Genomic DNA, 22,659 nt, shown 5'->3' on the forward strand with positions numbered 1-22,659 from the left:
GAGCTGAGAATCACAGAAGAGACGTTGGCTTGGGTTGGCATGTACTGCCTTATCAGCTTGTCTATTGTAATTATTCTTGCGTGAAGGGGGAATGATCAGACTGAGAATGGTGCTTTGTAAGATAATGTGGTTGGACCATACCTGTGCTGATGTGCATTGTTTAATTGAGCTGGGTGTCTTGAGAATGGGGTGTACTGAGTAATTATTTTGCTATGTAGTATACGCAGGGAAGTATTAAGGGGTGTCGTGCTCTTCCCATGAGCTTGCCAGTTCTTAGAGAAGGATTGATATGCACCTTAACTGTCAGTGCTAACCAGGTTATCTCAACCTGGTGACCTGTGGAGTTGATATAAGCGGATAGTGTCATTAGGATTGAGGTAGAAGACCAGTTAGCTCGCTGCTTCATTACTTGGTCAAATGGTCATCTGAGTTTGACCATTGATAAATGGGAAATTTTTGGGGGTAGATAGCTATTAAAATTAGATGTTAATTTCCTAAATACCAGAAGTGAAGAAGTGAATCCATACAGCAAAATGGCAAATACAAGGGATTAGTAAATGTTTTATTACAATTCATCCTCTAAACTAGTAATAAAATAACTTTGCAGTCAATTATTTATCTTCACAAGAGTATGTTGTTTGATCATATCCTGCTTGGTAGTCATTAATCTTTTGGGGACTGCTGCATAATGGTGATATTGGTCCATTGCCACCAAACAACATCCCCTTATCCAGTGTTGGACAATGCAGGTATCTGCAAGAAATTCAAATTGGTTAAGGAAGTAGCATTTCTTTAAATTGAAGCATTTTGTATAACGTTGATGGAGGTTCTATAGTTTGTTTACTGGGGTGTATTTGTTTATTGAGGTTTCTCAACCATAGATTCTACTTTGATTGATTGCATTTGGGTATTAAATGGCATAAGTGCATTTCTGAAAATATATCCTACAACAATGCGGTTGGATCTTCGGTTTCCTCACACACTCCAAAGGCATACAGGTTTGTAGGCTAATTAGCTTGGTACAAGTGTAAATTGTCCATAGTGTGTGTAGGATAATGTTAATGTGCAGGGATTGCTGGTCGGTGTGGACTCGGTAGGCCGCACTGTATCTCTAAGTCTAGACTAAACTAAATGCTCATGAAGCAGTGTAAAAATTAGCATTTGCACTATTGTCCCTTACATTTCAGGGATTGACTTTGTATATTCAGCAAGGGCTTAGATTTGGGGTTGCAATTGATGAGAATGTTGATACTATGAGAAGTAAATGTTCTGCTTTCATGCTCAAATTAGATTTTTTTAAAAGAGGGTTTTAAGAGGATAGTCACTAATATCCGGTAGGAAATTTGGGAGAACTTTTGTTATCCTTTACAAGATGCAATCTGCTCTCGTGGAATAATTGATGTGAAACAAAGACATGAGTGGGTGACACAATGGCATAACTAGTAGTCACTGCTTCACAGCTCGAGGCCTAGGTTCAAAGCTAACCTGTGTGGAGTTTGCACGTTCTCCTTGTGATTATGGAGTTTTCCTCCAGGTGCTCTGGGTTCATCCCACACGCCAAAATCCTACAAGTTGGTAGGTTAATTGCCCAATGTAAATTGCTCCTAGTGTGTAGATGAATGGTAACATCTGGGGGAGATGATGTGTGTATGTGTGTAAAAATGCTCTGCAATGCCTGTCTCTGTGTTATGAGTCATTTATGGCAAGTAATAAGAAATAGTAATGGGGTTGTATTTGCAATAGGACCAGGTTCATTGGGAATAAACAGCAAAGTGAACACATCAGGCCTAGTTGGATGCTCTAAATGCTCTGCTTGCACTGGCTGCTTTCCTTTGTTCCTTTGATACCTTGAAAGATCCTTGCACCTTATCATGAATCATAAGCCATCCAGGATCAAGAGACCATTGTTCTAAGGAAACATTTGCACCATCAAACATATCACATCTTTCGTTGACAAGTGTAGTAAACTTCCAATTATAAAAGGAGAAAACTGTATGGCACCAACAAGTCAGTGATTTCTTTATTAATTAAATGAGTCAGATAGCCATTCCCCCTTCATTGATCTACATCTTTGTCTGTTTATTTATCTCATCCAGGAGCTTGCATGGCTTTGGAGTGTATCAGGGTGGTATTGGGTGGGCAAAAAGCAATGTATTGTGGCTATCTGAGACAGTTGGTCGAACAGTGGACCTGTCTCTGACTATCATCACCTGGATGTTTTGCTTCCATAGTTTGACGTTATATGTATTTGTTTAATGGTGATTGCACCTGGTATTTAATCAACCACTATTTTCTAAAACGATGTTAGCTCTCATTTCTAAGGTAAGTTATAGTTCCAGCACATGAAGCTTGTTACTCTACTCCATGACCAGTACAGGTAATTCTACTCACGGTGGTTTGTCCCGGGCAACACATGAACGTCCTTTGGGAGAGATGCATAGAGCAGCTAGCAAATTGTCTTTGCAAAGTCTGTCTAAGGCCTCGCGTGGCCAGGAAATGTAGTCGGGAGAAGGACATTCATCTTTGTCTTGTTGGCTGTTTGAAAATTGTTCAGGGTGAGAGTTAGTTATTTTTTCTGACTCCTATTTTTTTTTTTTTTTTATATTGCAAAGGATATAGACTAAATGCAATTGACTTGCATATATGTAAATCAAGTTATTTTTTTGATTCAGTGGGTAGTTACCATGCCCTTGAACATCTTAGCTTTTACATTATGTAATTTTTAAATGTTGTTGATGGACCATTGCCCTTTACCCTGCAAATCTCTGAGATCAACATGCTGAAGATGTAGATGCCAGTAATTGCAAGTGCTGTAGTAACTCTGGATTAAGTAGCATATCTGCAGAGCATGGATGGGTGATATTTTGGGTTGGGACCCTTTAGACTGATCGTGGGGGGAGGGGTAAAGAAAGCTGTTAGAACAGACAAGACTAAATGTGGGGTCAGCTGTCGTTTAATCAAATATTTGTGCTCGGTCCACCAAGTCTTACTGGATCTCATCTGTGGTCTCATTGTTGTTTCATCTGTGGTCTTTGACAAACCATCTGCCTATCAAAATCTCTCTTGCCTTTATCTACCTATCCCTCGCTAGGCTTTGTCCCACCCCTCCTCTCTTACGTCTTTCTCCCCCCCCCCCCCCCCACAAGAATTAGTCTTAAGAAGGGTCCCAACCTGAAACGTCACCATCTAGAGGTGCTGCCTAACCTGCTGAGTTATTCCAGCACTGCTTTTTATAACTGGAGAAAGACTGCATTAATTTCTCTCTACTTGAATTACTCAATGAATTATTCTATTCCACTAACTATCATTTCTGCTCCAAGATCTTATGTCTGAGAAAAGGATCTTGGACCTGAAATTATCTTTCTCTAAACCTGCTGCCTGACCCGCAGTGGTGTGAGCATTTTCAATTTTATTTCAGACGTAAAATCTGAGGTGTTATCATGTTCTATTCCACTAGATGGCGGTGGTGAATCATCACTTTACATTTTACAACCAAAACCTGCCCAAGTTTACCAAACCTATTTTAATGTATTGCATTGTGCAAATATGTTTGACTGCGACGAAAGATTAACACGGTTCAAATCTATGCTTGTGCACGTCATATTTTCATACCTCAAAATGCAAATTTTATTGGCAAACACAATACTTATTGGATCATATCTTGTGTTCATAAACTTAAGATAAAAAATGTTATAACTTCAAATACTTATTCCCAATATGAAAATTATTTCTTGTGACTGAACCTCCTGTGGAAATACACACTAATTTGCATAATCAGTTATTTGGTATAATTAGCAATGTACTATATGGTTTGGTATCATTACGTTCACCTATCACTTAGTCTAATTGGTATATCTCAGCAGTGTGATGTTCATTAGATTGATTGTTGTTTAAGTCGTGGAACTTGGGATTTATCTTGCATGACATGATTTTCATTCTGTAAGTGGGAAGTAAGCAACAAAAGCAGATTTAATTTGCATTTTGGAATACTATGCAATCCATGGATTTTGATCTCTGCTGAATTGCATTCAGTGGATTCTGGAACTAATTGGATGTGGTTTTTACATAAATTAGCAGGCTGTTAACACGGCAAATGTTAAAATACCATAAAATGCATTCAAAGGTTGCTGTTCTACCTCCATTTTACAGCCAATCTGGAGAGAGCCACCCTGCCAAATGATGTTAAAATTCTCAATTCATTCGTAAAAGCACTGGTAACTTGGAATACAAATTGATGTTTAGATAAACTGAAATTTCCAAAGAGATGCAGTACATGAAAATAATTGCTTTGTCTTCTCTCCATCCACTTCTGTGGGTTAAATTTCCTGTCTATGGTGGTGGCCCGTCAGTAATGATGATGGCGGGTTGTGCAGTCTCAATTCTGGTAAGTTCTGACACGGCTCACGAGTCCAATTTGTGAACCGCACACTCAAGGGCAGTGGGGGCAGATGAAGGTCATCGCTGGCGGGTTCTGGGCGGCAGCCTTCCTCCCCTCCCTGGCTTTGGTAAGTCGCTCTAGGCGGCGCTCCTCGAAGCTGCTGGCTGCGTTCGCACTGCTGCACGCCAGTGTGTTCTGTCCCTGGCGCAGGCTTCCAGTTGCTTGGGCGAAAGACCACAATAGTGGAGATGGTCCTTGACGCAATCTTTGTACCGCTTCCTGGGACGCCCGCGGTTCCTTTGTTGCACGCGGTAGAAGGCCTGTCGAGGCAATGCGGGTTTCATCCATCCTGATGACGTGCCCAGTCCATCGGAGCTGTGCTTTGATGATCATTGCCTCGATGCTTGTGAAGCTGGACCTGTCCAATACTTCTAGGTTGGGCACTTCGAACGCCCATGATGGACCATAACGAGCGCATATGGCACTTCTCAAGTTGATGGATGTGATTCCTTTACAAAGTCCACGTTTCACAGGCTGCAAAGCACAACTGCTTTGTGGACTTTGAGTTTAGTTGACAGCTTGATGTTGTAGTGGTTCAACACTCGTGTACAGTTGTCCAAATGCTTGACTGGCTTTGCTGATTCTCGTTGAGATTTCCTTGTTCAAGGAGCCATCAGATGATATTACACTTCCCAAGTATTTGAAGGAGTCAACAGCTTTCAGCTGTGTGCTGTCAATGTGTACATTTGGGGGCGGTGCCGCAGAGTCTGGAGCCGGCTGGTGGATGACTTCCATTTTGCTGAGGTTGATTGTGAGACCAAAAGCCTGTGCTGCTTCCGCAAATGTGGTCACAATGAACTGGAGGTCAGACTCCATGAACCATGAGGGCGCAGTCATCCGCAAAAAGGGCTTTGAGAATGAGCCGCTCGTACGTCTTGGTTTTGGCGTTCAATCATCGAAGGTCAAAGAGTGATCCGTCCAGACGGCACTTCATGTACACGGTCGAGGTCCTGGAGTGCGTGACTCAGGACGCAGCCGAAGAAAAGGTTGAAGAGTACAGGGGCCAGAACGCAACCTTGCTTCACTCCATTGGAGATGTCGAAAGGTGCAGAAGTTTTGCCGTTGACCAGAACTGTTCCTGTCATGCCATCATGGAAGAGGCAGATCTGGATTAACTTTCTTGGGCAGCCAAGCTTGTGAAGTATCAACTACAGAACGTGTACAGAAGTGCATATACACCAGATTCCTCTGACACTTGTTGATCCAGATTGCATATCATCACATTAAAATAATTCTCTCGCTGGCTAAAAATTCTTACTATAATGTTTTTGGGTGGCATTTTAGTATTTTCACTGAAATGTATACTGCCTATTTCTTTGAACCACATCTATACAAATTTCAAAAGCTTCCACAATTGCATGTTAATGTCTAATGTACACGAATGATGGTTAATTTATAATTTCAGTGTTCACATTTAACGAATGGTTTATGTACTTATCTGGTGTCCTGAATATTATTGCCCTTTTTACATTAATGGAGTGGAGAAGACATTTGAGTACAAATATCAGCACAATTAAGCACAAAGATGTACGAGTAAGTGAAATGATGTGTGCAACAGGCCGATTGTGGACCCATTGCAAATTCCACCCACCCAAGACCTTTGAACTGCAGATGCTGGTTTAAACCGAAGATAGACACAAAGCTGGAGTAACTCAGCGGGACAGGCAGCATCTCTGGAGAGAAGGAATGGGTGACATTTCGGGTCGAGACCCTTCTTCAGAAATACAATGATGGAAATGGTATGTGGAAATGTCTGCTATTGTAACTGAGAATGTACATGCCACGCATTCCCTTACCAAGTCTGCTCCTCTCACTTGATGCCTCCCATTTCTTTCTCAAACTTAATTCTAGAGATGTTTGTAGTGGTGACGTGTAACCACTGTGTGGGTATGCCTGGACATGTGTGTAAAGCTCTTCCAAAAATGAGTCTGAATGTGAACAGGTCCTTGAGATTGCCCTCTGGCATGGAGGATTCAATGACCTACAAAACATGGAACTGTTAGCCTGCAGGTGATGCAAGTGTCACCTAGGACGAATGACAATTGTGAAAGGATTAATCTAGAACATCAACCGTATCACCTTTTTTCTGTCTTTCTACCTCTTTGTTACTTGCTGATTCCACGTAATTTTGAGAATAGCCTCTTTTTTACATACAAATTAAATGGATTTTTCATCAAGCATAAGATGTCAAGTGGCAAGCTCTACGTCCTGGGAGTCGTTGAAGGCTCGCTGTTGCTTATTAAGCGACCAATACCCTATAATAGGCTGGGTACTGATCCTTTCGAACTTTGGTACTTTGCAGGATTCTGTTTTAGCTTAGAGATACGACATGAAAACAAATCCTTCGGCCCCCAGAGTCTGTACTGATCATTGATCACTAGTTGATAACTGATCACAAGATCGTTGAACACTACTTCTATGTCCTTCATACTAGGGGGTAATTTACAATTAACTTACAAAACTGCATATCTTTGGAATGTGGGAGGAGACCAAAGCACCTGGAGATAACCCACGTTACTGGGAGAACGTATAAACACCTTATGGACAGCACCCGTATACTACATCAAACCTGGTTCTCTGGTGCAGCGAGGCAGCATCCCTGTAACTGCTACCCTTGTTTTGTTGCACCACTCTCTCAAACTCTGGTTTAAGGATTTGCTGTCTTGCCCATTTTACTCCCCATCACTATATGGTGCATCCAAACAATTGCTGCAGATTTTAAACTTCAAACATTTTTGTGAGTGTACATGTTGTATACTTATTGCAACAATGCAGATATTAACGCACTCCATGAACATCATTGACCAAATTGGAAATATTTTTATTAATATGCAGTAAAATTAATGAACTAATAATTAATGGAAACAAGATGGGAAATTGCTAAGCATTTGCAGTGCCTGACTGGCAGACGTTTGATGACCACTTGTTTGGCTCTCCAGTTTGAAGCTGCACGAAAGCCATTGAAATAATTTGAGACCATTTGCCCTCCGTGCATCTGGAGCAGTTCCTAGACATTTTGAAGCATTTTTTTGTGTGCTGACAGCCTGCTTGTTTACTTTCAATGTGGCTGTGCAAATAAATTGTTTTGGTTGACAGTGGGGCCAACCATTGCCATTCCAGGTCCTTCTGCCTTCAGTGGAAGGTTTTTGAATATTGCAACTTTAACTTTTAGGTGGTGGATCTACATATTGAGGTGTTGCTCAGGAATCTTCACTCTCTGCACAGTTTATGCCTAAAAGGGATCTATGTGTGGGACCAATTTTTCAATAGCTGCCAAGGTTTCCATCGGCGTCATTGAGATACAAAATGGTGACTATTTGGCAGTCATTTCACACCTATTATAAGATGTACAAATTCTAACTTCCCATTTGATACTACTTCATGTCAAATTTTTGCCTTCTGTGTGCTATATTAAAATCATTTACAGTAGCTTGTGCAAGCTAGATGAACATTGCAAGTTGGCTTCTACACTAACAAGTGGGGTGGTGAGCACTGGTTGAATACGAGCAAAGATTTAATAACAAATGAACCCTCTTGCTCGGAGTACCTCATTTCTTGTCCCATCATTTGTTGCCCAAACGATCAAGTCTCATCGCAGCTGGAAAATGACCCAATTCTTCAATAATCCAGGAAATATTTCCTTTGCGAGCACTTTTTTGTAATTCATTATTTCCTATCATTTATAACTTAATGTGCCTATTATTTTTTATCATGGCCAGCTCTCAGTTGAGTCCTGGGATTAATCACAAATCCTGGAGATGCCACAACAAGCCAGGAGGGTTGGCAAACCTTTAGACAATCTTTGTTCCTTATTACAAAGCTGGAATATGTCCAGATTGAAGGCAAATGTATCAAATAATACGAAGCTCCATGGAACAAAACATCCTTAAAACACAAGCCAGTAACAAGAAACTTATTTTAAATCACTGCATATATTATTTGGCAATAATGTTTTAAAAAGCATTTGCATTATTTTGTCTCTGCTGCTTTGGCTCAGTTCCTGAGAATGACGCATTGATAGTAAGGAAAAGTGTACATCTTGTGAAACATCACTTTCCATTCAATGTATATATTGATTGACCATTGAAGAACTCCAACCTTGGAATATAAATATTAACAGTTGAATGTCTTTTTGTTATGATTTGGTTTGTAATTAATGCCTAAAATCAAATTGATAAAACTGCAGTTAAAATGTTTTGGCTTCAGTAATTCAATACACATAAGCAAAGTGCAACCTTAGTGTAAAGTAATTTACAAAACAACTTCTGCAATGTCATTTCGTCACTTAAATCGAACCGCATTTCAGAAGGCAATTATTTGTTAGATCTGCAAGTGTTGTTCACCCTGGAATTCCTCATCTCCTTCCAGAGTTATGAAGGCTTTAATGTAAACCCATGTCTGGTGTGTGGAGGAGATGGCATGTGTTATTTACCTGAGAAAAGCATACAAAATAACAGCAAATTATATACAACAAAGCATTTTGTTAAATATTTTATAATTTAAAAACAAATTGAAGTGGAAATCTGAAATAAAAACAATGCTGGAATGACATTTTTCATTTGGTTTATGGCAGGTTCTGGCATATGTGGAAAATAGCTAGATGCTGTTTTTTAATAGCTTGGAAATTGTATGCTTCTCCAGATCTACAAATTATTGTATTCTATAATGCTGTTTTTCTTTAAAGGTGGCTGATAATGTCAAGCAAAATGTTTAAATGACTGGGATAAGAGAATGTCTACATATGAAAAGAGGCAAATGATGGAATAGTGTCAACAAGTGTACTAGAATGGATATTCAAATATGAATGCTGCACAACTTTACTGGCAAAGGAAATGGTTGTGCGTGAATACTGAATATTCACTAAAAGCTACATTGAAGTTATTAACAAATTGATGATTCAATATCTCATTTTATTTCATAAGGTTCCAGATAAATAACAGTGCATTCATTGGTGTTCAATTCTAGTTGGCTGAGTTACAGACCACAAGATCATGGTAAATGATTGATATTTGTTCAGTCTGCAGGAAGGTGAATAACAGCATTCTCATGGGATTGGTGTTAGATTCTATAAAATCTACATTAACGATCCAAAATCGTTTTTGAGTTAGACATTGTGGCTTTCTCATTCACTCCTAGTTAACGGGACACAAATATGTGGCAATATTGTGAGCTAGAAGTAAAACTGGATTGCAGCAGAATGTAAACAAGCTGGTGAAATGGGTAGATGTGTGGCAAGTGATGTTGAATGCAGAGAATTGAGGTGCTGCACCTTGGTAGGAAGAATGAGGGTTGACAATATAAATCTATATAATATTAAAACTGTATGGCGGCTGGCTGTGTGTGTTTCTGACTTGTGGCTGCCAGTCTTTGATTCGTTGCTACGCCAACGTCAGACCCTGAAACGATGACTTTTTTTCCATTTCGGTAGAGATTTCACTTTTCATTCCAAGTATCCACTCATTAAATTTTGCGGTGTTTATGTACACATTTTTAATAAAATCATTCTTACCCCCCCCCACTCATTTTGTCGCCTCCTGCTGGCCAGCGACCATAACGGCTGCTGGCGCCCGTATCTCGCCTCAAAGACTCCATTTAAAAACAGCCGCACTGCTGATTCCTGAGCCGCTTGAGTTGGAGGACCACGTCTCCCGTGGGGGCTGCGGGTAGCGAACAGCTGCGTTGGGGGAGCAGACCCAACGGGTCTGCACTTGGTCTAGTATAATTTAAAAGTAAGGTTCTAAAATGGGCGTAGGATCAGAGGGAGGTGCGGATGGGAGCATAATTTGATAATCGCAGTTTGCTGAAGTGGTTCACAGGACTGAGCATGCTGGTATTTATCTATAGCAGCATATAAATCTCTGTCATACTCCTCAGTTGTAGTATTATCACCTCTTTATAGGAAGGATATGGAGCCATTGAGAAAATTCCATGAGTGAGTGGTAGGTTCCAGGGATGAAGGACTACACTTACAAGGGGCAGATTGGAGTGGGTGGTACTAATTTCCTGACAAAAGACGATGGGAACATCTGATGCAAGAATTTTGAGTTTGTTTCATTCGTGTCTGTACTAGATATGAGGAGGCAGAGCACAGGAGATTAAAAAAGTTGGTTGCAAGGCAAGAGTTCGTTTAGCAGAGTGGGCATTTTTGAGAAGGGCTGGCTTCAGGTGGAAGTGATGCTGGTAGGTTAAAGTTCAGGCCCCGGTGAACATGAGGCTTTGCTGAGAAGAACGAGCAGTAACAACATTAAGGGCAAGGTAAGATGTATTCCCCTTAAGTCAACTAATTTTCTAAATGTGTAGTTATAGCAGTTGTTTGAGTGGCCCATGATGACAACAACTTTTTCAGGAAGTGCGGATCAATTTTTCAGGAAATCTACAGCTCCTCAGACCACAGGGTCTGATAGTAGTTTCAACAAGATGATCACACCAAAGGTTCACTCAGGTGATCGCCAGGTGAGGCAGGCAGGTAGTGCAGGAATCACCTGCGATTCTTCTCAAGTAAATATATCATTTTGGATAATGGCGGGAGGTGATGGCATCTTGGGGTAAAATAGCGGCAGCCACCAGATCAGTGGCACGGTGTCTGACTGCTGGAAAGCAGAGTAGGGCAAAATCTAGGCAAGTGATAGGGGGCAGAGAAGGGGAGGCACAAACAGGACACCAGGTGCTGCATTCATTGTGGTCAAGTCATGAATGTTCCTGAGCAGACAAAGAACAATCTGAGATTGGACGGTGACAAACCAGAGGCTGTGGGTCGTATTGGTACAAGGGACATTGGAAGAGATGCGAGGTCCTGCAAACATAATCCGGGGAGTTGGGGTATTAAGATTTTTTTTTAAAGGACAGATCATGTATGATCGTCCACAGAGCGCAGAGGATCATTGGGACAGAGCTACCAGCCTTGGAGGGCATCTACCACACACGGTGCCTCAGGAAGGCCGTCAGCATCCACAAAGACTCATCACACCCCTGTAACGGACTGTTTGAACTACTTCCCTACGGCAGACGTTACAAGGCCTTCTGCACCCGAACCTCCAGACTCAGAAACAGCTTTATTCCATGAGCTATAGCGGCTCTGAACCGGCCCTGCTGAGTGCCCCCCACCCCCCATGGACTGTCTCCCTCGGATGGTCACGACACACAGCTTATTTATTTATTTTACTTTTCTTTTTCATCGGTTGGAGCTGCATACTAAATCTCGTTGCACTGACGTGCAATGATAATAAAAGTTATTATTATTATTATTATTTTGAACTCTGAACTCTGAATTCAGGTAACTCACCACCTATGTCTTTCGGAACTGACCAGGTCTTTCAGAAGTTATCAAGTTGGCCACTGGTTCTAACTTTTATGTCCCTTGTGTTTGTACTGAAGCTTGCAACTCCCCCATTTGCCCACCAACCAGATGGTCTTTGCAACTCTGACCTCCTCATACCATCTTCACTCATTTGTATCTATTGTTCCTCCAACTTTTCTGCAACTTAAAACTAACTTGCTTTCTCTTGTTCCAGTTCTGATGAAGGGTCTTTGACCAACATTATAACTCGTTCCTTTGATGCTGCCTGACCTGCCAGTTGTTTCAGGCAGACAAAAATGCTGGGGAAACTCAGCGGGTGAGGCAGCATCTATGGAGCGAAGGAAATAGGCAAAGTTTAGGGTTGAAACCCTTCTTCAGACATTTACTATTTCAGGGCAGAAGAATCTTCATTTGTTTGAAGATCATCTTTCTCAGGTGGTAGGTCGCAAGGAGGGGAGGCGAGGATGCAATTTGGACTCGGGAAGCAACTGGGAAACAGTTTTCCCCCATTATCCTACCCCCCCTCCCCACATAGAAAAGTTAAAGGCTCCCCAAAACAAACTTTAAAACTGTTTAAGATTGGAAAAACAGAATGTAGGCAGAAGCTGCCTTCAAGGTGGCGCCCCGATCCCTGAATAGAGATATTATGTTTGGTTAATGTGTGTTTTCAAGGTTGAAAAGAAAATGGATGAAAATTTCAGTTTCCAGTTATTCACTCAAGGTATCTCAACACAAATGTTTGAGACACTTGTGCTTCATCTGACAAAAGGCTCATGTTGGAGTCTTCAATCCATGTTTGAATGAGGCCTTGCTCTATGAAAGTCAGTGCACTTTTTTAGTTATTGGGAAACATGTTATGTTTTGTAACCTGTGTTGTCAGCAACCAACAGTGTCCTCTTTTACAATGAGTTTTATAATAGACTTGTATTTATTTTTCTGAAGGCACTTCAATGCAAGGCAATTTATATAAAATTGCCTTAAAACTAAGAATTCGTATTCTTTTGTAATAAGTAAATATAATGAAACTTATACCAATTTTTAATCTTGTTCTTGATTTCTAGTTTTGTTGTAATTGAAATACATATTTTAAGAGTTTCAAAACAATGTTTTGTAGCGTATTATCGAGACAGAAACTGGTTTCCACTTGGACCATGCATTGATATTAGATTGAAGGCAAAGGGACAACATGTACCAGTTTAGATGAATGAAAATGAATACACCTGGGACGATGATCATGAAGGAAATGATGTGTAAGGACAATGATTGTAGTGTTTGGAAAAGTTATTGAAGGTTTTAAGATTTAAAATCTGAATGTTCAGAAATAATTCTTGCAAACCTGCAAATTATGGATTATAAACTGAGATTAATTCTGGAAATTGATTGACTGACCTGGCCCTGGTTACCTTTGTGTGCTGGAATGTATTAGGGAATTAGTGATCAGTATTCCAAGTTTTTGTTTATTTCAGAAATTGACCTTGCGTGGAAGGTTTTTTTCCTTTTTGGTTTATTTAATTGTACTTACCAACGATTAGACTTGTGCCGTGCATTGATCACTCAAATGTATCTCAAGTAACATTTATCATGCATAAAATCACTCTTGGATGGATAGAAATTTCTCATTCTCCTATCCATTTATTAAAATTCTTTGGAATGAAATTCATGGAAAAATGCTCATTATGTGTAACTAATAGGACTATAACGAAAGTCACATTGAAATGCTATTGAATCTCATTTAAAATCCTAGTTCTCTATGTTCTCTTCAAATATTAATATGCACCTCTTTGTCAGCCAAGCAGGAAATGGAAACATACCACTGTTTCCTTTACATGATGATGTTAGAAATTAAATTACTAGACTGGTAACATGGAGATTGAAAGCTTGGAATCCATAATAGCAATTTGAAGCTAAATTCAAGAAATTTATTTTTAAATTGTAAATCTTGAAAAAAAAACTTGGATTGGTTTACTGTGATCCTTTGCAAAAGAGTGTGCAAGAGTCCTGACTCAACATATCATCTATCCATTTCATCCTTGTTGCGTGACCTGGTGAGTTCCTCTAGCACTTTGTGTTTTGTTGAACTTGCCTAGTTATTGTATATTAATTCCAGATCCCATGATAATTGATTTAGTCAGCCAGCACCATTCACATCCCATATTGACCACATCCTATTTCACCTGCACTTTTCTATAGCTGTATCATTACATTATGCACTTTATTTTCTCTTTTTACACTACTTCTTGAAAGTATGAAATGATTATACATGTTTGGTATAATCTGCCAGGATAGCACAAGATACAAAGCTTTACACTATCTTGGTACACGTGACCATAATAAAGCAATGTCAACACCATTCAGGAAGGCCTTTCTCTTGGAAAATGTATCTGCTCAGTGATACTAGAAAAATGTATTTAAAAAGTCTTGTCACAGAGTTACTAATGGAATGCACATGGCGCATTTACTTTAATGATAACATTTATTAAATTTAATCTGCCACTTCATTTCCAAATTTATTAAACACTATTCTGTTAAATTATCAAAGTGTAATAATTCATCCTTGGCCCTTCGCGCCATGTCATACTCACATGTTTGGTAAACAGGGGAATGTGTACTCCTCTCTCCCAGGCAGCACAAAATGATCCACTCGGGGTACTGTGCCCGTCTTATCTTTGTAGTTCTCCCGGTGTTGCTGAGCCATCTAGTGAAAATATATTTCATTAACAAGTCAAAGACACAGTTGTGAACTTCACAATATTATTCCTTGCTCCAGGTTTGCCCATGCTCCTGTAATGTGCTTATATCCTCAAAGTTGCTAATATATAATGATAGAAACATAGAAAATAGGTGCCGGTGTAAGCCATTCGGCTCTTTGAGCCAGCACTGCCATTCAATATGATCATAGCTGATCATCCAAAATCAGTATCCCGTTCCTGCTTTTTTTTTTCCCCCATATCCCTTGATTCCGTTAGCCCTAAGAGCTAAATCTAAAAGAGCTAAATTATTTTGGTTGCATCCAACTTCTTCCTTTACTATTTCATTTCTGCCACATTTCCTGGCTACTACTGTAATTATGCTGCTTCCTTCCTTGAAATGGGTTGTCACTGTTTCCTGTTTGGCGTTTGAAAATTATTTTTTTTGATTTTTTAATAAATGCCTGGCTTTCAAACAGGTTGGTGGAACAAGCTGCCAAAAGAAGTAGTTGGGGGCAGGTGCAGTAATAACATTTTAAAGATGTTTGGACTGGTAGATAGAAAAGGTTTAGAGGGATGTTGGCAAAGAGGTAGCTTGGATCAAATATCTCAGCATGGATGAGTTGGGCCAAAGATTCTATTTCCATGCCCTATGACTAACTTGGATATTTTTTTTAGCAGTTACCAACTTAATTTTCTGGTCAAATGATACATTTCTTTTCACAACCGTAAAATTAAAGCTGAAATCTATCTTTGCCTGCAGTACAAAAATATAATCTTACCAATTGTACACATTTTATGTTGATCTAAGCAGAAAATGATCATCAGTTCAGTGAGCTTGAGTTGCCCTTCTGGACCCTGTGTTTTAATCATAATCATACTTTATTAGCCAAGTATGTTTTGTAACATATGAGGAATTTGATTTGCCATAGTCATACCAATAAAAAGCAACAAAACACACAAAATATATTTTAACAAAAACATCCACCACATTCTCCTCCACATTCCTCACTGTGATAGAAGGCAAAAATAAGTTCAATCTCTTCCCTTCTTTGTCCTCCTGAGGTCTGGCGCCTCGAGCTTTCCATTGACGGGACAATCTTGGCTCACGCAGCCGGCAATCGGGGCCCCCTGCATTGGGGCGATCAAGCTCCCACATTTTAACATACTCCTGCTGCATTACCCCTGAATCTTGATGTTTTGGAGCATTGTAAAGTACTTTAACTCTGTGCTGATAAATGAGTAATGAAATCAGCCAGCTTGACTCTTGGCCAAATATGTAAGAGAATCTGGGAGGCATTTTCAGCTGCAAACTCCACAAACTGTGAAAGACTTGTGCTGTGAGTTAAGACCTGCTACATTTTTCAACCTGCTTTTAATAATTTTGATCTTGGTAAGAAACTGTCTTGTCCAAAGCTTTTTAGTTAAACTATTCATTTGGTTCTAAGCATAGATGTGAATAGTCATCATATCATATATATATTTTTAAATCATCAGCTATATCAGAGAAATCGGGCAAGGGTCTGCTTTGTCTGACCAATAGATGATATAAATCCACACCAACTGGCCTTCAATCTCCCTAAATAGGTACTATGATAAAAAAAAATAGCATTAGTACAACATTAGCTTCTCTGTTAACTTGTTACCTTATCAAAAGTTTTCAATTCGTCTTCCCTGTCAAAATCCACATCGTGTCTGGACCATCGTGGAGCAAACAGCCATCTGTTCCTGTTGTTGATCCTATTTTCTATCACAAGAGATGGATCATTGGAATAAAACGTTGGAAATTGCCCTCCTTTGCTATAAGGACTCTGACTTGAATTCAGAGCTGCCATACGAAAATCTTGAAAGTATTTCCTGGTGCTGTTTCCATAAGTATCGCCATATGTAAAATGTAATGTTGGAACGAAGCCGCGGTACCTGGAATCAAGCACATAATATGAATAGTGTGGTTTATCTGGGTCATAGCCCAGGGACGGGCTCTTCAACCCATCACATCTGGTTCAGTCATCCCATCACTTGCTTCCCTGGTTCTTCCCAAAACCCTGCAAATTACAATCTCTCAAGTGCCTATTAATTCCCTTGTGGAGGTATCAATTCCTTATCCAACATCTATGCTCTCTTTACCAACAGAGAATTTTAGCTCCTGAATAAGCATTTTGTTTTGCGAAATCTCTTCAATGAACGGGCACTGGCCTAATTACAGCAATGATGAGAGAAACGCTATGATTCAATCTGATCCTATTGCATCCAGATAGTTAGGTTGAGATCGAAGAGTTCTGGAATTTTAAGTGTAAATCACTCCAGACTGTAGATGGAAAAATTTAGCCGCAGAGTCGACACGGGGGCAAAATCTTGTGAAATTTGATTTGAAATAATTAAGTTGAGACTTTTTATGGGGATCATCACTCTGCATGATATTGTATCTGGTGTCTATATTACTGAAGCTAGCAAGGAACCTTGCTAACAGATTCTGACCAGGGAGAAACAACTTCACGTATGTTGTTTTATGACTTGGTAGATCAATTTCCCTCCTGTGATAAAAGAAGTTCTATTGTAACATATCTTGGCTCTGTCATTTTAGCTTTGGTTGAGTCGTGCCCTTCTCCATGATGATAAAGTATTGGCCAAGGCTTGGCTGGCAACCCAGATGCAGCCCTGTCCAGCTTTGTCCACGGAGTTCAAACAAGTTTCACATCACACTTCCACATTAGAAACAATTTTTTAAACATCAATAACATCAACACATTGTAGAAAAAGACAGCAAACCTGGTGACATAAAAGATCTTTGCCATAATGCTGCAGGAATGGGTTAATATTCTGTCTGTTATTAGCACCAGAGCCTCAATTTCTTTCAATTTTTAGTTTGAGGTCCATACCACCCATTAAGCCTGTGCTAAAAGCCTTGCAGAGAATAATGAGTATCAAATTAAAAATATAAAAGGCTCAACTTTGGAACATTCTTTATGAGGTGATTACATACAAAAAGTGAAGAAAGCAAAACTTCATATTTTTTACACAGTAAATAGCAAAAGTATACCTACTGGTCGGCAAATTTCAATAAAATATCTAAAGGAGTGGTGTTTTTGAAGAAGAAAACATCTGAATAAGGTCTGAACAAGAGTCTCAACGCGAAATGTCGCCTATTCCTTCTCTCCATAGATGCTTCCTCACCCGCTGAGTTCCTCCAGCATTTTTGTCTACCATTGATTTTTTTCCAGCATCTGCAGTTCTTTTTTAAACATGTTTTTAATGATCTGGACACCACGACACATCGGAATTGAACATTAGAACTGTGGGACTATGGTGCATATAATATCCTTTTTGAATAAACATTTAAATTGACTTGACATGGGTTACCTCTTGCCCAACCTGGCAATACAGATTATAGAAATGAAGATTAATATTACCTATTGCAATCATGTGAGGCAGAAAATGATATGGATTGCCTCTGCACTTCATCCTGATGGAATGGTCATCTACACTAATATCAGAACAAACCATTTTAATCATGAGAAAAGGATCTGAGGAACTTAGTGGGTCAGGCAGTATCTGACCCAGCAGTTTGTTTTTCATTAAAGATTCCAGCATCTGCACTCATGTGTCTTGTTAATATTGAATAAACAAACCAAGGGCCTATAAAGACTATATGGATTTTTCTTTCTTTTGATTATAAATGTTCTGATAAATCGTCAAAGCCTCTTCCATGGCAACAACTGTCAGCCGTAAGAAGAAACATTTAATAATTCATGAAGCTATAGGAAAAATACCTGCACTGCTGATGCATAATGGATCCACATTTTATTTTCAACAGTGGGTATAAACAAATATCAAACATGGTTTGCACTTTGGGCCATATAACATGCCAAGAAAAATCACATGCGATTGTTGTCTTTAAACATGAGACAAGTGTATTGAAAATATGTTAAAGATAAAATTGGCCTCCATCAGATAACCAAACGAGTTCTCAGCGAATTGGCTGCTCATTTGGTGCAAACACGTTTAAAGGGAACTCTGCGCCACTGCCAAAAATCCGCATTCAGCTGGAAGAATATCCAATAGCGTATTTTTAAAGGAGGCAAGGACTCTTTCTTTACAATTCAATTTTGATCCTTCTCTTGCTCATAGCAAATTTCAAAACTATGTGTATCAAAGTCTCTATGGTTTCTGAGCTGGTGTCGGGAATTTGAAGTTGGGGAATGACCTTGAATAATTTTATCAACAGTTGGTCTGTAAGTGTGATTGAATTTCTTTACCATGGTATTGAGAGTTGGCCGTATTACTTTCACAGAATATTGGTTCATGTTAATAACTTTATTCGGTATTGCCGTGCTCGTGGTAACGGGGCCTAGCCACAACAATCGCTCTATGCGCTCAAGCTCACACTTTCCCACAAGGCACTGACTGAAATAGCAGCACCAGCAGAGCCACAACCGCAATACCTGCAAGAAGACAGCCAAAACATACATTCATGTTTACCCGACTCACCGTCTAAAAACAGTGATCCCATGACAACGCTCAGTATCAACAATACCAAAGTCACTGCAAAGATAGATACTGGGGCACGGTGCAACGTTCTATCCTTATGGGACTTCCAAAGAATTCACAACAATGAAACTGTCATGAAAACAAACTCCAAGTTACATCCATTTGGTGGGAGAGAGTTGCAACCAGTTGGTAAAGACACACTCCAGCGATTCTTCCACCGGTGCCAGCGTCATTCCTGCCTTCCCCGGTGCCCTCATCTCCACTGGTATCTTCTCCTCTGCATTCACCCGATAAGGGACTTGCTACCTCAGAGAAGGATGAGGTGCACAAGGGCTACTACTATACACATGCAGGTCGTTTCTGCAAGCCAAACCTGCTGATTGGAAACTTCACCGGCTATACTTGAACTGTGCATGACCCATTTTGTTTTATGTGCTCGTATATGCACAAGTATGTACAAGTAAAATAAGAAATGCACACAGCTTATGGCGGTGTTTTACAACATATAGAGTGGTTAGTGTAATATATATGCTTTGCTTCTTTAAGAAGAAGGATGTAGATTAACCCTTATTTATCCATTTATTATCTCCACTACACATATATTGGTATTATGGTACTACACTAACAAGGCAACCCCACCCCCTATTTCGGTCTGAAGAAAGGTTTCAACCAGAAATGTGACCTATTGTTTTTTTGGGGGGTTTTCCTCCAGATATGCTGAGTTCCTCCAGCACTTTGGCTATCGTTGGCATTAACCAGCATCTGCAACTCTTTGTTTCTACATACATTTTAAATATATTCTATTTACAACCCAAAGGTATGAACATTACATTCTCCAATTTTGGGTAACTTCTAAAAACCCCTCCCTGTCCCCTCTTTCTTCTGCCTTCCTCACTGTCTGCAACTCCAACAATTTTAGTGTTGTCTTCCATCTTACCAACCAGACCATCTGCATTTACAACTTGGATGTAGATGGGCTGGTTAGTAAGTAGAGCAGAGGTTCCAGCACAAATGTCTGCAGAACTCCACTGGTCAAAGACCTCCAGCATGAAAAATACCCTTCCACCACTGTGTAGGAAGGAACTGCAGATGCTGGTTTAAACCGAAGATAGACACAACATGCTGGAGTAATCAGCGGGCCAGGCAGCATCTCTGGAGAGAAGATAGACACAAAAAGTTGGAGTAATTCGGCGGGACAGGCAGCATCGCTGGAGAGAAGGAATGGATGATATTTCGGGTCAAGACCCTTCAGACTGATGTCAGTGGAGAGGGAGATACATAGATAAGGAAGTGGAAGGTTTGAAACCAGGACAAAGAGAATGAGGGTCAAAGAAAATATAGAATAGATCATTGTTAGCTGGGAGAAGGTCCGCCATGATCACATTGAATGGTACTGCTGGCTTGAAGGGCCGCATGGTCTACTCCTGCACCTATTGTCTATTGTAACATCTAAGAAAATAGAGATAAAATGTAGTCAGAGACAGTCAGACTGGCCAGAGAACTGGAAAGGGGAATGATGCAGAGAGGGGGAAAGCAAAGGTTACTTGAAGTTAGAGAAGCCAATGTTCATACCGCTGAGGTGTAAGCTGCACAAGCGAAATATGAGGTGCTGTTCCGCCAATTTGTGCTGGACCTCACTCTGACAATGTCACTTCCTCAAAAAAACTCGATCAAGTTAGTAAGACATGATCTGCCATGTCTGATTGTCCCTGTTTATCTCGCTCTCTTCCAAACGTGACTAAATCCAAACCAGAAAATACCTCTCCACTAGCTTCCGTTTACTGACTCATTAAGGCATTTCCTACCAAATGCCTTTTGTTTCTGCAGTTTTCTTTATGTAAAAAGACCAGCTCAGAGAATTCAACAGGTTTGTTCAACACTGTCATCTCGTGTCAAACTGAACAGCTCCCATCACCTCACCTTTATGGGTCTAAATGAGTATAACAATATCATGGATGTTCTATTTATCCTTTTATGTCATTCATGCCAAGATTGCTAACCCTGATAAGTTTGGAAATGTTTTTCTTATTTACTCTTAACAAAATACTTAATGTTTTTTAATTAAATTTCCTCTGCTTGGTCTCTACACGGCATTACAGAGGATGTGTTCATAAAGCCATCTAAATAAAATGATTATTCAATATGTTGCTGGTATTCAAAATGATGATTGCAATAACAAATTGACACTTTGTTTTCATGTAATATAACTAAAAGCAATGTCAATAACTGGAATTATAATTATTTTATTAACAATTGTATTTACTATGAATTATTTTGTTTCCTGTAATGAAGCGCCAAGCTTTCCTTTTGTAAACTGATTACTGATTCGCCTATTGGAGCGTGCTCAGAGCAGTACTTTTGTTGTCTATCAGTTTAATTGTTCCCTGGACATTGTGAGAAATAGTGAAGATGAAGGGGTGTACAATAGTTTAAATCCTGAATTTACACACTTAACGTAATTGTTCAATAACTTCACAACTACTGAAATTTAAAACCCTTTGTGGCAAAACCTATCATCTAAATCTAAGAAGCTTTATTCTAACCAGGCCCTAAGAGTGGACATTCAATGTATATGTATAGGTGGAAACTACAATCTAGATCAGTGATTGACTCCATCTAATTAATGAGAAGACTGACATTTTGGTACGATTATTCGTGACCATGGCGAAATAAATCTGGATGATTTCAGTACTCATTAAAAGACTGAAGATCCCAGAATAACCGTGGCTGCTGAAGCACTATCAACTGCAACACTAATATTTAGAATGACAAGATATTTCAGCAAAACGTATTAATGAAAGCTAGCTTTTATAGTTTTCTCTCCAGAATGCTTAGTGATGAATTCACTGCTTGCACAATGTAAACAATGATATTTGAAGCAAATTACTTTCAAACTCTGATCATAATGTTAACGCTCTCTTTTCTTACCCGGGCATTAAGGCGGGAGGAATGTACGTGGCATTGTAGTTAGTAATGAGAGTTCCTGCGCTCCGGGAAGCCATGACTCCAGTGACAGTAGTTGTGTGAACCACAAAACAATCCAAGGGTAACGACCTGCTTTTCTTTGCTGCTTTGCTGTCGCGACGTTTCCCCGGGAAAGCCCTGGACGGGAGCTGTCAATCAGCGCCGTCCCGTGTGTAACAATTTGTCACCAGGCAACCACGCGGCGTTGATGCGCACCAGGCAACCAAGCATCACCCGACGGTGGGTGTTCGCCTTCCCTTGTGCGCTGGGCACGTTCAGCCCATGGGCTCTCTGCCAACGTGGGGCAAACTGCACTTGCACCAAGTTTACTTGCCTTGCAAGGTGGGTGCTCGCCTTGTGCACTGGGCACGTTCAGCCCATGGGCTCTCTGCCAACGTGGGGCAAACTGCACTTGCACCAAGTTTACTTGCCTTGCAAGGTGGGTACTCGCCTTGTGCGCTGGGCACGTTCAGCCCATGGGCTCTCTGCCAACGTGGAGCAAACTGCACTTGCACCAAGTTTACTTGCCTTGCAAGGTGGGTACTCGCCTTGTGCACTGGGCAAGTTCAGCCCATGGGCTCTCTCTCTGCCAACGTGGGGCAAACTGCACTTGCACCAAGTTTACTTGCCTTGCAAGGTGGGTGATCGCCTTGTGCGCTGGGCACGTTCAGCCCATGGGCTCTCTGCCAACGTGGGGCAACGTGGAGAAAACTGCGCTTACACCAAGTTTGTAGGATGGAACTGCAGATGCAGTTTCTATCGGTTTGGCATGGATTTGAAAGGGG

The 22,659-nt window shown here is 40.3% G+C and overlaps 1 protein-coding gene across 2 annotated transcripts; it reads right to left on the reverse strand.

The window, feature by feature from the left end:
• Positions 1-236: 236 nt before the first annotated feature.
• fam166c (family with sequence similarity 166 member C) lies at positions 237-22,289 on the reverse strand. 2 transcript variants are annotated; one of them, XM_055635429.1, is made up of 5 exons: positions 21,839-22,289; positions 16,069-16,342; positions 14,318-14,430; positions 2,392-2,535; positions 237-753 (listed from the first exon to the last, which is right to left on the reverse strand). In XM_055635429.1, the coding sequence occupies exons 1-5, from the start codon at positions 21,910-21,912 to the stop codon at positions 612-614; spliced, it is 747 nt and encodes a 248-aa protein (XP_055491404.1). In that variant the 5' UTR covers positions 21,913-22,289; the 3' UTR covers positions 237-611. The 2 variants fall into 2 exon arrangements, with proteins under 2 accessions (XP_055491404.1, XP_055491405.1); XM_055635430.1 differs by lacking the exons at positions 237-753; positions 2,392-2,535 and adding an exon at positions 7,247-8,870 and having other exon boundaries at positions 21,839-22,276.
• Positions 22,290-22,659: the final 370 nt, after the last annotated feature.

This window comes from Leucoraja erinacea, chromosome 5 (genome assembly GCF_028641065.1).
Source record: "Leucoraja erinacea ecotype New England chromosome 5, Leri_hhj_1, whole genome shotgun sequence".
NCBI lineage: Eukaryota > Metazoa > Chordata > Chondrichthyes > Rajiformes > Rajidae > Leucoraja > Leucoraja erinaceus.

Excerpts from the sequence above, each read along its gene's own strand:
- fam166c (XM_055635429.1), bottom strand. The coding sequence starts at position 21,912 with ATGGCTTCCCGGAGCGCAGGAACTCTCATTACTAACTACAATGCCACG. Across the intron at positions 16,343-21,838 it reads CCTCCCGCCTTAATGCCCGG|GTACCGCGGCTTCGTTCCAA; the intron begins GTAAGAAAAGAG and ends GCTTGATTCCAG. Across the intron at positions 14,431-16,068 it reads AATTGAAAACTTTTGATAAG|ATGGCTCAGCAACACCGGGA; the intron begins GTAACAAGTTAA and ends TATTTTCACTAG.